Source organism: Rhinoderma darwinii, chromosome 11 (assembly GCF_050947455.1).
Source record: "Rhinoderma darwinii isolate aRhiDar2 chromosome 11, aRhiDar2.hap1, whole genome shotgun sequence".
Classification (NCBI taxonomy): Eukaryota; Metazoa; Chordata; class Amphibia; order Anura; family Rhinodermatidae; genus Rhinoderma; species Rhinoderma darwinii.
In genome coordinates, this window is record NC_134697.1 from 101,821,190 (window position 1) to 101,840,836 (window position 19,647).

Genomic DNA, 19,647 nt, shown 5'->3' on the forward strand with positions numbered 1-19,647 from the left:
AGGCTTGTCTTCCCATAATGCATTCTGGTGCCATCATCTCTTCCCCAGGAAATGACGCGCACACACCCACCCGTCCACATGATGTAATAAAAAATGTGATCCTTTAGACCAGGTCACCTTCCAATGCTCCAGGTCTGAGGCTCACGTGCCCATCCTTTCGGTCAGGGGTCAGAATGGGGGCTCTGACCAGCCAGCATTACATTTTTCATCAATTTGCGCTACAGTAGCTCTTCTGTGAGATTGCACCAGACGGGCTAGCCTTCACTCCCCACAAACGCCAATGAGACTTGGGCGGCTATGTCGACAGTTGTCCTTCCTTGCAGCACTTTTGGTAGGTACTAACCCCTGCATACCGGGAACACCCCACAAGACCGGCCGTTTTGGACCCAGCCGTCTAGCCATCAGAATTTTGCCCTTGTCAAAGTGGCTCAGATTCTTCCGCTTGACCATTTTTTCTGCTTCCTGCTCATCAACTTCAAGAACTAACTGTTCACTTGATGCCTAATATATCCCCCCCCCCCCCCCCCCCTTGTCAGGTGCCATTGTAACCGGATCATCAATGTTATGGCTGAGCGCTGTGTATATATAAGATTTATAATCATTTTGTAGGGGGAGTGTGTAAACCTTTTGTTTTAATCTGTTTTAGCCTCGGATAGGTCATTGCACCTGCTTCTATAGAACTATTGGCCCCTGGTAGATCATGGCCTTACCCTCCTTTTTGTTCACACGCCGCGGAGAAAGTCCAGACCATAAATCCTCAACAAATATCACGTGAACCTAAGTCTTGTAAAGATGGATTATGATTGGGTGCATGATACAGAACTAGTAATGTCGGTGGGCCATGCTCTTTTGGCTGTTTGTGGCCCAGAAATCGTTGACGGAGGGGTGTAAAAGTGACAGCTGCTGGAATGACCACAAATGTGCTCACATATTTGCCACTTTTAATACAATTTTACAAGTGCTTACGAATTTAGATTTCTACAAAGCGGAGGTGTTCCTTATGGTTGTGTTCACAATATATTTGTGTTCTACTCCATGACGTAACAATATAAAAAGACTGGAGTGATACTAGACGTTGTCACGACGCTGGTCAGATCGATAAATGAACAATTGGTGACATCAAAAAAAAATGAAGCAGACATAAGGAATGACATCATCATCAGTCATAACTGCTGTGACATAATATTCAGTATATCGTAAATGACATTACAGTTCGCTATGACATCACCACGGCAGTGAATTACATAGATATGGTGATCGATACAAATCGGAAACTTCAGAGTTCTAGAAATAGTCATTTTTGGGTTACATTTCAGTAAGCACGCAACATATACAGCCTGCAATCACCAGTCGGGGGGCTTACTGCCTACTGTTCATACAATGAAGCCTCTTTGAGACGACCACCAAAAATTGAAAAGAAAAGGGTCTACTAGGGGGCGCTGGTCCTCCTAAAGAAGCCTCCACTATACACAGAAGATAGGAGAATTGAACATTTTTCTCAAAAAATCTAGTCTAGAGTGGGGTCGTCTTTTCAAAAAGGTGGCCTTATGGAGAGGTTTCGCTGTATGTTGAACTCAATAATAAAAAGTGGTGACTGCAGCCAGCCAGAATTTTATCGTTTCTCTAGGTAGGGGATTTAGAGGCGAGTATTCGAAAAACAAACCTCCGACCTTTTCATAAAAAGACTGTTCATGAAATCTACCACGACCGTGAAATAAGCAAAGAGCTGGTCTTCTGGATGCATCAAGAGCTTCATCACATATGGAGTTATAGGGAACCTAAAAATCCCACAGTCACGAATCTTCCTGGCATGATACTGTAATGGGTACTAAATGTTTTAGGTCCAGCACTTCAGAAACATGAATCATCCTACGCTTTCCATGTCCGAAAGTATTCACAATGAGATCACAAAAAACATTGAGTCAATCCATTGGTTGGACGCAAATTCAGGTTCCATTTGGCCAAACCAGATCAATTGTGCAAGCAAAGAGGTAATAGGTAATGAAACCTCCAAGAGGTCCACCAGACAAGAGCAGACGTCAACCAGCACAGCACTCCTCACATCTACTCATGGATGATCTTTCTAAGCACACATTGCTGAAGACAAACACTAAGCAGTCACTTTCTTGTCACTTGGAGGTCCAAGTCCTCGTGGTTACAATATATATGGGGTCACTGTGCTGTTGGATGCATAAAGTGGGTTTCCGAACATAGAGGGGGGTGAGATTCCACGTGGTGCCATCTGTAATAGAAAGGCGGAGAATAAACATGTATGAAATATGATAGTATATAAAGTATACACACAGCAAGTCAGACCTGAATAGTGGCAGTGAGAAGAAGTACCTCGCCAATCTAACCCGTCTGAACTACTCAGATCTACAGTCATGGGGACACGAACGTACACCTTCCTTCAAGGTTTGGTGTTCTGGAGCACTCAGGACTACATCATGCCAAGAAGTAAGGGCATCAGCCATTATCTCAGAATTGTTGCTGCTTATCAGTCTGGAAATTGTTGCTGCTTATCAGTCCGGGAAGGTTATGCTGCAACTTCCATTCCACAGTGTGAACGATTGTTTACAAATGCAGAGCCTTCAAGACAGTTGCCAATATAGTCCAAGATCAGACCGTTTATACGTAGACATTTATGACGTATCCATGGGCTATGCATATATGTCTGATAGATGTGGCTCCCAGCTCTGAGATCAGCACCTATGTCGAGAACGTTGGTCGCCCGACCTTCATTTTGCCCAGTGAGGCGACGTGGCTAGGCGGAGAACGCTACTCGGTAAAACTTGAGCTAAGTCACGCACTTTAAATGTTTACATTCATGACCAAAAAATTAGAAGAAAACTGAACCAGTATGTCTTTTAAGCTTCATTCAGACGGCCATTTACGGTCTGTGATATACAGACCGTATGTCAGCAGTATTTCCCGGACTGATCGCAGTTCAGGGAAGCGGGTTCCTAGCATCGTAGATATTCCGTAGTAGTGGCTCATGCCATTTTCTATTCTTTGCACTGTGCTGGCCCGCTCACTGTTACCCGGCTTCTCTGGCTCAGTTTGCTGGACCGCTCTGGGGCTACTAGCTATGCCCTTCCTATTCACTTCTATCGACCAGCAGAGAGGTGGCTACTGTGCATGCTCTACAAATGCACGCTTACAATAACCCGAGGAACATAGAAAAGAATTCAGGGACATCTGTGCAAGCCAGGTCACTACTACAGGACCGGGCCGCGGCCATAGCTATTGGGAACCTCCATTGGTCACCCCCTCCCTTATAGTTAGTCACAGTCAGAGAACCATTAGAGAAGACACTGATATGTTCAGGCTTAGGGCCCTTATACACAGGGCAATTATTGAGCAAACGATCGTTCATAGGCGATCGTCCATCATTACTTGTTCCCGATCACTGTCCTGTCTAAACAGATCAGCAGATGAACGAGCAAACGCTCAATCATCTGCTGATTGTATCGGTTTAAAAAAACTGATATATTATCGTTGTCGGCAGCACATCCTGGCATGTAAACAGGGAGACGCACTGCGGACATGATAATAATGGATGGGAACGAGCGATCGGATTAACGAGGACTCATCCCCATCCATAGCTCCTTGTGACCGGAGCAAACGAGCGCCAATCAACGAGCTGTCTCTTTGATCGGCGCCGGGCCGGTGTAATAGGACCTTTAGACTGTTTTCATGTCGGGCGTATGGCCGTTATTCCTGTCTGTATACCAGAAAAGTGTCTAGCCCTATACTGTACAGTGTCCGTAGAGGGTTTTTTGTAGTAAGGAAAACGTTGCCTGCTACACTTTGTAGAACCATAAAAAATGATATACCATATTCCATGTTTATTATGGCAGGCAATGGATCTTGTCTTTTGAGGGGGTCAGAACTGTTTTCGGCCAACCCCATCCATATCCATATTGTTTTCTCTCCAGCATCATCAGTTGAACGACACCATAAATACGGTGTTCACAAGAGTAACAGACATGTGCTACTAGTAGTGGGTATAGAGCAGATCAAGACCATAGCGTTCCCAGCTATACAAAAAACACCAATTATATATATATGTTGATTTTTACCTTTCTGGAGAATCCTTAACGTGTATTTTGACTGGTGCTGGAATACGTGGTAGTAACCATTCATCACCGTCAACATCCCGAAAACCCTTGGCAAATGGGTTGCTGGCAATCTTCAGCTGTGTGATCTAAATAGACAATAATATATAAAGAGAAGACGTGAGCCTACCCTGAGCGGCCCAGAACGGCTGAATACCCATAAGCCACATCACACCACTGACGATTGGCACCTATAAACTGGAGTCCCGTGTGACCTCCTGAATCTCCACATTCGCTACCCTACAGCTAGGAGGCACGTCGCTGCTGCCTCATCTATATGTCTCATGTCTCTGTATTATCTTGTAGGCCTCCCGAATGTCTTGCATCGAGTCCCGGACATTGCCAGCTATACCATCAGCGAGTTGCGTTACTATTCCGCACAGTGCGGGTAAGTTTAGTCTTAGTGCAGGATCATCAGGACTGAGGTTAGTGGGGCCCGTTCTCAGTTTGGGGACTTGAAGGCATTAAATGGGAACTGCATGAATACATTTATTTTTGAATCTTGGCACTGTCACCTCTGTATTACTGCTATCAATCTTTCCTATCCTAGCAACTTGGCATGTATGCACTTACGTGGGTGTATTTCAATGTGAATATATGTGTATAATTTATACAGTATATATATATTTCAACTGTAACTACCACCTGTTAGTGATGGCAACAGGCACAGCTTCAGTGCCAACCCCATCACTTTACCGTAACAGGTCATTTGCCGGGATGACCCACTTACTACAAAAATCTACTGTTGCATGTCTACAGGAAGCATGCAGACCTATGTGTCTCCATGGTTACAGACAAATTCTGTGTAGTCTGATCCTGCAGTGTTGTGTTACTCCACTGCCCCCTCTTCTCTTATCTGTAGGGTAACAAGAAGAGGGATCAGGGGCAGTAAAGTAACACGTGATTGCATGATCAGACTACACACTGTAGTCTGTAACCACAGAGACGCATAGGTCTTCATTGGAGCTGTAGACACAAAAAGTTACATTTTCTTTTACTCAAAGCTTTTTGCAAAGTTGATATTTTTATTTTAAAACGTATAATAATGGACACAGCCACGTTAGAGCAATTTGTGCCAAAACAGATTTCTTGAATATTTTGGGTCTGTCACTTACCCGATGGTTTTGATAAGCCGTCACAGCCGTAAACTGAGTCTCAGGAAAGATAAATGACACAAAGTTCTGTGCAGCACGAGCTTCTCCACCTTGATGGCGATCAGAGAGCAGGATATGGAGCCTTGGCTGGTACCGATGCATCGAGTTTAGAATTATCTGCATGTCCAAAACATTAATAACACACCATTGGAAAAAAAAATCCACACCTGCTAGCGACAGTCTTCCTCATACTAGGTTCCTCACAATGTTTCTCAGCTCTCGGGGGTGGTGAAGCTTGCCACTACACCATTCGGACACACTCCATCTGAGATCCTATGCTACTCGCCAAAGACAATATTTTGTTAGCTTTACAAACAACAGTTTGGCATTGAGTGCTATGATTTAGTTTATTATCTATATGGTTAGTGGACTTATGCTAACCTGAAGAATATGAATAAGCTTTGCCCTGATTTTCTCAGTGCATGTCTATCGCCCAACAAGGTGTGCTACATACAGGTCAATGTTGTGCTGTAAATCTAGAGGGAATGATAGAACTAAAGACACCCAAAGGCGTAACTTGAAGCTTCTGGGCCCAATTCATAATCTGTAACAGGCCACCCAACTACCACTCATCATTTATAGTATTGGTCTCTTCAGATTGGGCAGAGGGACCTTTTGGGTCCCCACAGGTTTCAGGGCCTGGCTGCTATCACAACCTCTGTACCACCTGTAGTTTCAACCTGAGAACTCCCATGTTAGGCATTAAAGGGATTTTCATGGAGTAATACATTGATGGCCCATTCTTAGGACAATCGGCACCTTTATTGTCTGCACAGGCACATCAGCTTCTCTGCACAAGTGGCTGTGCTTGGTACTGCAGCTGAGCAACCTCTTCATTGGTGGGGTCCCAGGATATCAATGTCTAACTCCCAGCCCTTTATGTGTCTGTAAAGGGGCGTGACCAAATTATTTTGGGGGTTGGACTAAGGCAGGGCTTACATCCAAAAAATGATGCGAGGCAAGTATACAACTATATGAGCAGTTGAAGAAATGTTCTATCATAGAATTGTAAGTACAATCCTATATGTCCTCACATGTCCTCTCATATCCTGCGCATTATTGGTGAGTTTAAGTCGATCAAAAGAAACAGTCTGTCGCATCCAATGAGATCCCCGTGCAGGGGAGTCTGGGTGGAAATGAAGACGGCCTGGAGGTGCTGGATCTGCTGTGCCTGAAACCAGCCAGGAGGAGGAGTGAAAGGCATACCTAAGAGAAAAAAAATCATAATGATCGATGCCGATCTATCATAGAGAAGAGAAGATATATCCACAGAACCCGTACAGGAGGTGAAATGGTGATGCTATTCCCTCAGCTGACCTCCTATGGTAAAATTTAGACAATAGCCTACCTCCAGTTTACTACCAATAGTATACAGGATAATATTCTGGAGAATTACCTGCGCCCAATAGGGAATCTATGAACCATCGTATAAATTGTGGTCTATAATTTGTCATTAAGCTCCATGAGCAGACCCGAAGAATTTGCGTTGTCCTCTGCCGACCAGCTGAAGCTTTGGACGACTCCTCGTAGCAGGTGGGATTTTGTCAGACCCAACCCATCAACGTATTACATGGTTGCCCATTTGTTTGAAAGGCTGACTTGGAAATGTATGACTGGCTGCAGCTTTGCTCTGCAATAACAGCCGATCATCGTAGGTTTCTAAAGATCAGCTGATCCCAGGATCAGTTGTATTTAATTCCATCCTTTCAAGTCCTTCTCTTGGCTGCATTTTGGTAATGGTATTCCTGAGACACAACACTGCAATTACACTCAACTTATCCACGGTCTTAGCTCTTTTTGCTGGCCACACTTGTCGAGAGCTCACCAGGGTCTAAGACTTGTGACCATACACACTCTTGGGCTATACCCTCCGACTTCACCATTGGACATGTGTGCATGTGTTTTCAATGGGGAGAGGGGAAAAGGACACTACCCAGACACCTCTGACATCGGCTGGTCTCCCACGGGAACAACGGATTGGGCTTTTTGAAATGCAAAGGAGAGTCAGGAGGCCCCATGCACATTACATGATCGCCCAATTCCACCAAAAATTACTCTTTATTTCCCTTCTTCATATGACATACAGTTACGTCGGAGAAGAATGAAGTGGACTTACGAGCTGAGCCCGCTCCATTCAAAGCGGGTGTCGGCTATATATTACAGCCGACACTTTAAAATAAGAGACGGAATCAGAGAGGACTCCGATTCAGCTCATTTAACCCCTTAGATGATCAGTAGTGATGGTGGCAACTATTAACACTTTCCATTCTACACATTTACCTGTATCTTTTGTCACCTACTGGTAAAAAATCAAGAAGAAGGGAATACTCTGCAGTGGGATCCATTCCCCATATACGAACCTGGAAGAGTGGAAACATTCTCCTATGTAAAAAAAGAAGAACATAGGATATTAATATTCCACTAAAAAATGCATCTTAGTATAGATATCTTCATCATAAACTTTGGTGCAATATTGCTCCATAAGGGGCATAGCTAGGGAGCTGGCAAGGCTGACTGACATGTGGGGAGCTCCAATAAGCCACTCTGCTTTGGCCAGGGTATTTCGCTACAGGACTAGCGTGGTAAACTAAATTTTCCCCGGGTGCCGGAAAGTCTAACTACGACTCTGGCCTACATAGAGCCTCGTAATGGATGTAGTAAAAGACACTTCCCACCTTCCTGCTTTGGTTACAATCATCTCCGTTCCAAGGCTGTTAAATGTTTCCCAAAGTGCAGCAGTCTCCAGGCTGACCATAATACCACGCAACGCAGGGTTTTTCCCGGAGACATCATTCTGAGGACGCTGAGGAACATCTGGAATGCTTGAAGTCCACGGACCAATGTCAGGAGATCCAAAACAAGCAGAAGGAACATTGTGTGCATCTGAGAGTGAAAGTGGATCTTAGTGTGAATGGAGTTGAATGTAACTCAACAAACAAAACAGAATCCCTGCCGACCGCGGGTTTAATGACCGGGCCTGAGATTGAAGGGGAGGCGACTACGACAAAAGGAGCCTCAACCATAACAGCAATGACAATAGATTTCTCCTATCCCAGGTAATGGAGTGGTTGTCATACAACAAGTAGTGCGGAAAGTGAAATTACGGCACTTGTATTTCTTTCTTTTATTGTGGCGTCATGCAAAAAGTTAAAAGCGTTCAAGGGAGGACATAGCAGATTGCATGTCAGCAGAATTCAGCCTGTTTCGCGCTAAGAGCAGCGCTTCTTCTGACCTTTCAGATTTCCATGCACTCTGCTATGTCCTCCCTAGAACGCTTTTAACTTTTTGCATGACGCCACAATAAAAGAAAGAAATACAAGTGCCGTAATTTCACTTTCCGCACTACTTGTTACATAAGAGACAATTTCCACGGCTTCCACTGTTTCCACTGTTTCCACGGCTTCCACAGCTTTCACTGTTTTTTACGGAGCACCACCCAAGGTTTCAATAAGAAACTCCTGTTTCATTTGTTCTACATATCTGTTCCCTACCTCGAAGACTGACTAGTAGTGCCAACTTTCTTCTACTGTGCCTGGTTGTCAATCATAGCTGCTGTGTTCGGGAGATCACCTCCCGGTAAATGTACGGTTATACGTGTCAATAGCGTGGTGCAAGGATTATGAATTTTATAAGAGGCTAGGTTACCACACATAAGAGACGTCCTGAACCCCTAGGGGTTTCACTCAAGATAACACATCTCCCTACTCTTGGCTCTCCTTACGTTCGGTCAATGTCCCCTTACACCTCAAATTGTGCCTACTATCCTCTCTTACGTGGTTTAGGGGGGCCTCATTCTAGAGATGAATACACCAAATTGCCAAAGGCCAATAGATTAGCCCTTGTTTCCCAGGTAGCTAATAATTACTTTCTAGTATGTATAAAACTGTAACGAAATGTTCCAATTCAATTAAAAACTTCCCAATGTGAACTGAAAGTCCCCATAGTATTAAACTAGTATCACTGAACCGTGTGTACTGTCTCGGTGCGGAGTCAGAGCACTGCCTCCGAGACCACACTGCTAGTGTGAATAAGGGTGAACAGCGGCTGCAATCCGCTTTTAGAGGACTTCAAATATTAGATCACATTGAAAAAGAAAAACAGCCCCCCCCCCAACATGTTTCACCACCGTGGTGGCGTCCTAAGGGGAAAATGGGGCTTATGGCGGTGAACACGGCTAGATATCCTATTTATAAACTTCCTCCTGACGTCACTGGGGCTGGTCAGGACAGAGAGCCAATCAAATTGGTCCTCATTCGACGAGCCCTTAGTCTCGTTCCAGAGATGGGTGTGGGTCCGCATCTATCTGATATTTATGACATATCCTGTGGATATGTCATAAATGTCTCTGATGGGAAAACCTCTTCAAAGGTGTGCCACCATGCTAGGGCCCTCTGTCCTCAATCCACTTTATGAAGATGCGGACTTGCCCCCTGGACAGGCCTTTTATTTCACAAAAATTTACCAGATGTAAAGACTTTCCCATGATGGCAAATTGACCTCTCCGGCAGAGTTTAGATCTCTCTATCATCCTCTACCTGATGAACAATGGAGGACGCAACTAACTTCTATCTTCTCTACTTTTTCAGAGAACATAATTCCTTGCCACCTGGCTTGATGGAATCAATTTGACTTTACACCTTCCACAATGGGAATTCTCTCACTCCTATATATGCACCTTAACCGACCTCATACCACCATCCATGGTACATTAGCGAACCTGGGGTCTTAACTAATGTTAGAACAATGGCATCAATGTTGTATTAGTATAACGAAAGGTAGATGGCAGGTGTCCTTGGAAGAGATGTTGGTCTGGGTCAGTTTACATGATACCCTCAGGGGTTTCAGAAGCTTGTTTCAGGGGGGGTGCTTTCGACTTTTGGTATACATGGCAATTTTTTTTTTTCGATTTTGAAAAGCTGTAAAAAAGTTTATCTCAGATGTCCTCAACTTACCTGTCAGAGTCTCCACCAAAGCCAACCTTAATATAAAATAGCCATTTCATTAACCTACAATTTCTGGACTAGGCTTTGATGGTACACCACATATGTAATACCCGATGTTTAGTTAGATGTTGGGTCCTACATGAAGCTTCACCATGGAGACAACAAGCTCGTAGATAAGCCAGGAATTTAGAGTAGACATTTCTTTCCCTAAAATTTCTGGACTACGCTTTGATGGTATAACATATATCTAATAACCCACGTTAAGTTGTATGTATGACTACATGAAGCTCCATAATCGAGACCACAAGCTTTAAGATAAGTCATGAATTTAGAGTACATATTTAATTCTCTACTATTTTTGGACGATGTAATAACCAATGTTTAGTTATGTGCATGACTACATGAAGCTTTATCATCGAAACAACAAGGTCTAAGACACGCCATTATTGAGTAAACATTTTATTCCTTGCAATTTCTGGACTAGGCTTTGATGGTACACCACATATATAATACCCGATGTTTAGTTAGATGTAGGACTACATGAAGATTCACAACAAGACAACAAGCTCGTAGATAAGCCAGGAATTTAGAGTAGACCTTTCATTCCCTACAATTTCTGGACTAGGCTTTGATGGTACACCACATATATAATACCCGATGTTTAGTTAGATGTAGGACTACATGAAGATTCACAACAAGACAACAAGCTCGTAGATAAGCCAGGAATTTAGAGTAGACCTTTCATTCCCTACAATTTCTGGACTAGGCTTTGATGGTACACCACATATGTAATACCCGATGTTTAGTTAGATGTAGGACTACATGAAGATTCACAACAAGACAACAAGCTCGTAGATAAGCCAGGAATTTAGAGTAGACCTTTCATTCCCTACAATTTCTGGACTACACTTTGATGGTACATCACATATGTGATAACAAATATTAGGTGCATGACTACATGAAACTTTACCGTGAAGCCAAGAATATACAGTAGACCTTTCATTGAATTCAAGTTTTTGATGGAATTCCACATACGTAATAACCAATGTTATGAAGCTCCATCATTGAGACTCTGGGGATAGTGGACAATTAATACAAACACATTATAATATGTCAAACTTGTCAATTCATAAAGAGGAAAAATACAAAACATGATAAAGCGGACAATATAATAAACCTGTTCATACATTTCCTCTTACCTGGTGCGTTAGAATGGTGCATTGCTACGTTATCAGTACAGCTCTTCTTTCCTCTAACGTAACCTGTGATCCCCCCGACCCAACGGCGGTCCACTCACTTTCATTCGCACCGGCACTTAGTATGTCTTTCCTCGTCTGGTCACCTTGGTCTCAGTGCGTCCTCTCTTTCTATCCTCTAGACCTCCCCTCTGCTACTTTGTGAGCATTTTGCTGTGACTTCAGATATCCACTTGAGGGCCAGAAGACCTTCTCTGAATATCAAAAATGTTCTTCAGGGTGATGTTTTCAACTCAATCAATGACTTATAATGAGATTATTGTTTCAGTGTCAACACCTGCCCATATATGAGTGTTGAAGATATACAAACCAGTGCTGGGACAGTCCCCATGAGTCCAAGGAGCAGTAAGTAGGATGTCCACGTCAGGCAGGTGCGCTCTCATTTTGCCCCTAGCAGTCTCTCATCCATCTTGAGGCTGCCACTTGCAGTCACACTATGTAATAAATGCCATTAATCTCTCCCTGACAAGCCATGATTAATGAAGGCTCCTTCCAGCATCGAGACTAGAGAGAGAGAGCGCAGGGAAGGACATCATACACCCCTCACCCCATTACCCAAGAACTTCGTACAGAACACTTGTATGTCTTAAAGGAGCACTAAACCTAAAGTACAAAGCATATAATAGTGCAGCTTGTAATAAACGCCACGTACCGTTTGTATCTATAGATGTATCTGGAAGTTCTCAGAACTGCAGATGTCTCAGATAAAGTAGTGATCCGGGGATTTTATCTTAGATACGTTTTTTTAATGTTTTTTTTTTATATTTGCACAGGGATTACTTATTTTTAAGCAAATTCAAATGTTTTTGCTATCTATCCCATTACAACTAGACAAACCGCTCCTCTGACAATCACTGATTTTTGTCACAGGGAAGTTGCCATTGGATGCCCATTTCCCCTACAGCGGCCACTACAGGAGAAATGAAGTATTACATGCAGCCGATCAAATGAATGACTCACTAGGTAATACATGGATTTACCAGTCCGCCAGACTAATAGAGGGTGTCCCGAGCTGCTAATATATAGTCTAGGGACAGGTGGCTATTAATGATTTGCACATAACAGCCAAAAGTCTATAGAGATAGAAAGGGGTGTCTTGCAAAAAAAATGAACAAGAGTGGTCTTCTGGGGTTGGCGCCTTAATGGAGTGCAGCTTCAAACATTGCCAGGAACAAGAACGGTCGAGAAAATGGCACGTGGCTGTGACTGGGTTCTGTAGGCATCTTGAAGTCAGGGTCCAGAGGTAACGGTATGTTCTTGCCCACAAAAGTAGCATTTTGAGAAGATTGTTAAGGCGACCCATGGCAAAAAGTTTATAATTAAAGCAGATTGTCGACAAGCATAGCAGAGCACTTCACACAGTGCACAAACAACCATACAGTGCCTAATTATAATATATATAGTATGGTGCCCAATTAACTATGGCAAAATAACACTTCTATACAGTTACCTAAAAAACAATACTATACAATGCCACCACAATACACTGCAAATATAATATATTGTATAGACTATACCTCGTAACTTTCAACGGTCATAAAGAAGGACAACTCATGGGCTGAGCCAATTGTTTTTTAATGTTAAGCCACACCGCTGACCCTGTTCAATCCCTGTCCATTCAAACCCAGTTCCTTTTGTGCCCCACACATTGATAGTGCCCTCATTTGTGTAAAAAACAGTAATATTACTACTTTGTTCCCCTCACACTTTCATAGCGCCTTCAGAGTCTCCACACAGTGATGATACCTCTGTAGTGCTCCCTCACAGTAATGAGGTTCCCTTAGTGCCCCCACACACACAGTATAATGCCCCCATACTGCCCACACACACACACACAGTATAGTGCCCCCCCCCCCCACACACACAGTATAGTGCCCCCACACACACACACAGTATAGTGCCCCCCCCACACACACAGTATAGTGCCCCCCCCCACACAAACACACACAGTATAGTGCCACCACACAGTATAATGCCCCCATACTGCCCCCCCCCCACACACACACAGTATAGTGCCCCCACACACACACACACAGTATAGTGCCGCCACACAGTATAATGCCCCCATACTGCCCCCCCCCACACACACACAGTATAGTGCCGCCACACAGTATAATGCCCCCATACTGCCCCCCCCCCACACACACACAGTATAGTGCCCCCACACACACACACACAGTATAGTGCCGCCACACAGTATAATGCCCCCATACTGCCCACACACACACAGTATAGTGCCGCCACACAGTATAATGCCCCCATACTGCCCCCCCCCCACACACACACAGTATAGTGCCCCCACACACACACACACAGTATAGTGCCGCCACACAGTATACTGCCCCCCCCCACACACACACAGTATAGTGCCGCCACACAGTATAATGCCCCCATACTGCCCACACACACACACACAGTTTAATGCCCCTATAGTGCCCCCACACACACAGTATAATGCCCCCATACTGCCCGCACACACACACACACAGTATAGTGCCCACACACACACACACACACACACACACACAGTATAGTGCCGCCACACAGTATAATGCCCCCATACTGCCCCCCCCCCACACACACACAGTATAGTGCCGCCACACAGTATAATGCCCCCATACTGCCCACAAACACACACACACACACACAGTATAGTGCACCCACACAGTTTAATGCCCCTATAGTGCCCCCACACACACAGTATAATGCCCCCATACTGCCCACACACACACACACACAGTATAGTGCCCCCACACACACACACACACACACAGTATAGTGCCACCACACAGTATAATGCCCCCATACTGCCCCCCCCCCCCACACACACACAGTATAGTGCCCCCACACACACACACACAGTATAGTGCCGCCACACAGTATAATGCCCCCATACTGCCCCCACACACACACACACAGTATAGTGCACCCACACAGTTTAATGCCCCTATAGTGCCCCTCACACACAGTATAATGCCCCCATACTGCCCACACACACACACACACAGTATAGTGCCCCCACACAGTGTAATGCCCCCATAGTGCCTCTCCACACACAGTATAATGCCCCCACACAGTGTAATGCCCCCATAGTGCCCGCACACACACACACACACACAGTATAGTGCCCACACACACACACACACACAGTATAATGCCCCCATACTGCCCCCGCCCCACACACACACAGTATAGTGCCGCCACACAGTATAATGCCCCCATACTGCCCACACACACACAGTATAGTGCACCCACACAGTTTAATGCCCCTATAGTGCCCCCACACACACAGTATAATGCCCCCATACTGCCCACACACACACACACACACACAGTATAGTGCCCCCACACACACACACAGTATAGTGCCGCCACACAGTATAATGCCGCCACACAGTATAATGCCCCCATACTGCCCCCCCCCACACACACACACACACACACACAGTATAGTGCCGCCACACAGTATAATGCCCCCATACTGCCCCCACACACACACACACAGTATAGTGCACCCACACAGTTTAATGCCCCTATAGTGCCCCTCACACACAGTATAATGCCCCCATACTGCCCACACACACACACACAGTATAGTGCCCCCACACAGTATAATGCCCCCATAGTGCCCCTCACACACAGTATAATGCCCCCACACAGTGTAATGCCCCCATAGTGCCTCTCCACACACAGTATAATGCCCCCACACAGTGTAATGCCCCCATAGTGCCTCTCCACACACAGTATAATGCCCCCATACTGCCCGCACACACACACATAGTATAGTGCCCACACACACACACACACAGTATAGTGCCCACACACACACACACACAGTATAGTGCCGCCACACAGTATAATGCCCCCATACTGCCCCCCCCACACACACACAGTATAGTGCCGCCACACAGTATAATGCCCCATACTGCCCACACACACACACACACACACACACACACGGTATAGTGCACCCACACAGTTTAATGCCCCTATAGTGCCCCCACACACACAGTATAATGCCCCCATACTGCCCACACACACACACACACACACACACACACAGTATAGTGCCCCCACACACACACACACACACACAGTATAGTGCCGCCACACAGTATAATGCCCCCATACTGCCCCCCCCCCCCACACACACACACACAGTATAGTGCACCCACACAGTTTAATGCCCCTATAGTGCCCCTCACACACAGTATAATGCCCCCATACTGCCCACACACACACACACAGTATAGTGCCCCCACACAGTATAATGCCCCCATAGTGCCCCTCACACACAGTATAATGCCCCCACACAGTGTAATGCCCCCATAGTGCCTCTCCACACACAGTATAATGCCCCCACACAGTGTAATGCCCCCATAGTGCCCCTCACACACAGTATAATGCCCCCACACAGTGTAATGCCCCCATAGTGCCCCTCACACACAGTATAATGCCCCCACACAGTGTAATGCCCCCATAGTGCCTCTCCACACACATTATAGTGCCCCCATATTTTCTCAGAAAAATAATAAAATAAATACTCACCTAGCCCTATTCTTACGTTAAATAGAGGAGATCCCTTTGCGGGTTTCCTCCTTTCGGTGCTGTGCAGGCGGGCACGTTGACGTCACTGCTCCCTGCTCCACCATTGTATTAAACTGTATACGCATCCTGGGGACGCATAGGACATCACCGGAGTCTAGTACTGTCCTGCTGGATGCTTGTGAGGCATGCCTAAGTAACTGGTCACTTTATAGTGGCATTGTGTGGCCTTAATACCAGCTCCATACAGGCACCCCACCGTATGCACTTGCCTAAGGCCAGCTCTGCAAACACCCATTAGGGGGGGGGGGCAGAGTTTTTTCTCCTCCATCTTTACATACCAGCAGTCAATGATTGTATATCCTCTATATTGATCTTGGTGATTATATGACTGATGAAATTTGTTTGGTCTGCAGCCCAGTTCTGCTTGTGAAAAATGTCGCTTTATTGGACTGTTCTCCACTGTGACGATGTCAAGGGAAAAGTGTCCTAATACACAGCAACCATAACCCCTTCCCAAACCGTGCAGAAATTGTATGGCACAGGCAGCAGTACCCTAAAAAGTACAGTTACATTGCCGTGATGGGGCAATATACTCCGTTCCAGGCTGTTTAACCTCTTAGATGTGACCCCAATATCTAACTAGCTTGACAGAGAGAGAGGATGAACTATTAAAACATTTTAAAAAACACAAGACCTATTTGGTATCGCTTATGTGCCCTAAACCGGTGCCATTAAGAAATACAACTCGTCTCGCAAAGAATGTAGTTATGCCAAAATCAAGGCTGAATGCATTGACCGCCTCATCACCGGATGGAAATGCTGAGTATTTCCAGCACAAGTTACAGTACCAGCCATGTGGATGAAAGTTGAACACGTCTCATCCACCTGCTACGAAACATTTCCAGGCCGGAAATCAGAATTAAATGCAGATTTATTGAGGAAAATTCTGAAACAAATCCGCTACATGTGTGCTTACCCCTAAGGGGTTAAATAAGACCCCATAGACAACATAATAACTAAGGTATGCACGAACAGGCATTATCTCCGCACATGGCTGTCCCATCACACCTCCACCCCCAGTGATTGAAAGGCCGAAGCTGATGATTTGAGAAAAAAAAGCCCATCTCTTGACCTGGAGGACCCAACATGTCCATGCTTTACATGGACAGCCCCATTGAGTGTGTAATACTACATGTGACCTCTGGTGGCGCTGCAGGAGAAAAAAGCAGTGACTGTCAGGTTCTCCCTCCCATTACAGCTGATCAATGTAGGTTCCTGCTATTAGTTTATCATCAGGAATTCCTTCTAGCAAAAAGTGTATGACCCCTTTAAATTACCACAAAGAAAGATACCCTCACATTCGGTGAGGTTGCAAAATAATTATGACCTTTGTCTTTCTGCATTTCAACGTTATAATACATTTTTGAGCAGATTATTGGTTCAGAAGGATGCAGAAATTATCCTTAGCTGTGGTTTCACCTGACCAGGGGTGAGATGAAAAGAGGGGATCTGTCAGGCATCTTCATTGTGGGAAGCATATCCATTAGTTCATACCTCCCATAATCCCCCCTTTGAAATGGTTCAACCATAGTCTTAATACCACGGTCATTATCACTGCCTCCATTAAGGCCTGGCTGGTGAGGGTGGTGTTTGCTTTTCTAATCATGCAGTATTAAAGAAGACTCATCAAATGTAGATATCGACCTTCTAGAGACTTGACTGCTATTCTGTCCAGTTACATCCCACTTCAACCTGGACGAGATCAACTGCACACAGGTACATCAAATCAAGCACACAGCCATACAATATCCATAGACCAACATTGGTAGCAGTATGGGTCCTACTAAAGAGCTCAGTGATTTTTCACATGGCACTGTCATAAGATGCCACCTTTGCCATAGTTCAATTTGGGAAATGTCTGATTTGCTAAATCTGCCCCAGTCGCCTGCAAGTGTTGTTATTACCTTCTAGATCTGCCTCGGTCAACTGTGTTGTTATTTTCTGTTAGATCTGCCCCAGTCACCTGTAAGTGCTATTATTATCTGCCCCGGTCACCTGTAAGTGTTATTATTATCTTCTAGATCTGCCCCGGTGTCGCGAAGGGTCTGTGGACCCACTGGGCCTTACCACCTTGGCGGTAAGGCAGCTGGCCAACAGTGCGCAGGTGAATGTCTATAGTTTGTATAGGTACCTGTGGCAGCTCAGACAGCAGCAAGGCAGGCTCGGCTGGGACTAGGCAGCAGGTAGACGTCAGGCGAGGTGAAGCAGGTCAAACGTGGATACAGCACGACACGACTTTGGCACAGCACTGTGCTCGACCAGGATGGTATGGAATTCTAGGAACAGGAACTGGTAACACACTAGGAGGCCATCACATAGACAAACTAGGGAACAGCAACAACGCTCAGGCATCGAAGCAGAGGGCTGGACACCTCTTATAGTCCAGGGTACTCACGGGTCAAAGTTCGTCAAAAGGTCCGGTGAGTGCGCTGCCCATTTAAGAGCGTGCACGAGCATGCGCCCGCACCCTACGGGATCCGGCTGAGGTGAGTGGACGCGAGCGCTGGCGTCTCCTGAGGAGGAGGCTGGGGTCAGCGCTTGCCGACTCATGGCTGCGGCTGTCAGGAGGGGACAGCCACGGACATTACAGTATCCCCCTCTTACGCCCCCTCTTCTTGGGACCAGAGCGAGAGAGAAACGTCTTCAGAAGAGTAGGGGTATTGATATTCTCCTCTGGCTCCCAGGACCTTTCTTCAGGACCAAAGCCCCTCCAATCCACCAAATAAAAGGTCTTTCCTCTCACTTTTTTGGTGTCCAGGATCTCTTGAACCTCAAAGGTGTCTGAAGCGCCACTGGAGGCAACCACAGGGCTAGGAGTCTTGGTGTAGCGGTTCAGGAGGGAGACATGGAAGGAGTTGGGGATCTTGAGGGTAGGAGGCATCCAAAGCTTATAGGCGACAGGGTTGATCTGCAGGATCTCGAAGGGTCCGAGGAACCTGGGAGCAAATTTGCATGATGGCACCCATAGTCGGATATTCCTGGAAGACAGCCAGACCCTCGTGCCAGGAAGAAACTGAGGAGGTTCTCTTCTCCTTGTGTCAGCCTTCCGTTTCATGTGGTCGACTGCCATCAGGATGGAGGATCGAGTTTGCTGCCAGATCTGTAGGAAGTCTCTAAAGGTGGAGTCAGTCGCTGGAACCTCGGAAGTATCAGGCACCGGGAGAGGAATTTGTGGGTGCTGGCCGTAGACAATGAAGAACGGTGTATTCCTGGTAGACTCGCTGGTGTGATTATTGTAGGAGCAACTGGACCCAGTCATCATGCTGCTTGGAAATGAAGTGGCGTAGGTAGTTCTCTAAGATCTGATTGATCTTCTCAATCTGACCATTGGACTGAGGATGGTAGGCTGATGAAAAGTCCAATTTCACACGAGGAGTCCGCAGAGGGCTCTCCAGAACTTCGAGGTAAACTGAACCCCCCGATCAGACACAAAATGCTCCGGCAAGCCGTGCAGGCGGAAGATGTGCTGGATGGCCAGCTGCCAGTCTAGAGGAGTGTCTCCAGCAGAGGATTCTTCCATGATCAGCCAGGCGCACAAAAGTCCTCCCTGGAGGAATGTCCCCAACTT

General features: G+C 45.8%; 1 protein-coding gene across 1 annotated transcript; it reads right to left on the bottom strand.

Moving 5' to 3' along the window:
• Positions 1–987: 987 nt before the first annotated feature.
• On the bottom strand, positions 988–5,377 carry LOC142663555 (T-box transcription factor TBX10-like). The gene is made up of 3 exons (XM_075842298.1): positions 5,234–5,377; positions 4,083–4,207; positions 988–2,242 (listed from the first exon to the last, which is right to left on the bottom strand). The coding sequence occupies exons 1-3, from the start codon at positions 5,372–5,374 to the stop codon at positions 2,173–2,175; spliced, it is 336 nt and encodes a 111-aa protein (XP_075698413.1). The 5' UTR covers positions 5,375–5,377; the 3' UTR covers positions 988–2,172.
• Positions 5,378–19,647: the final 14,270 nt, after the last annotated feature.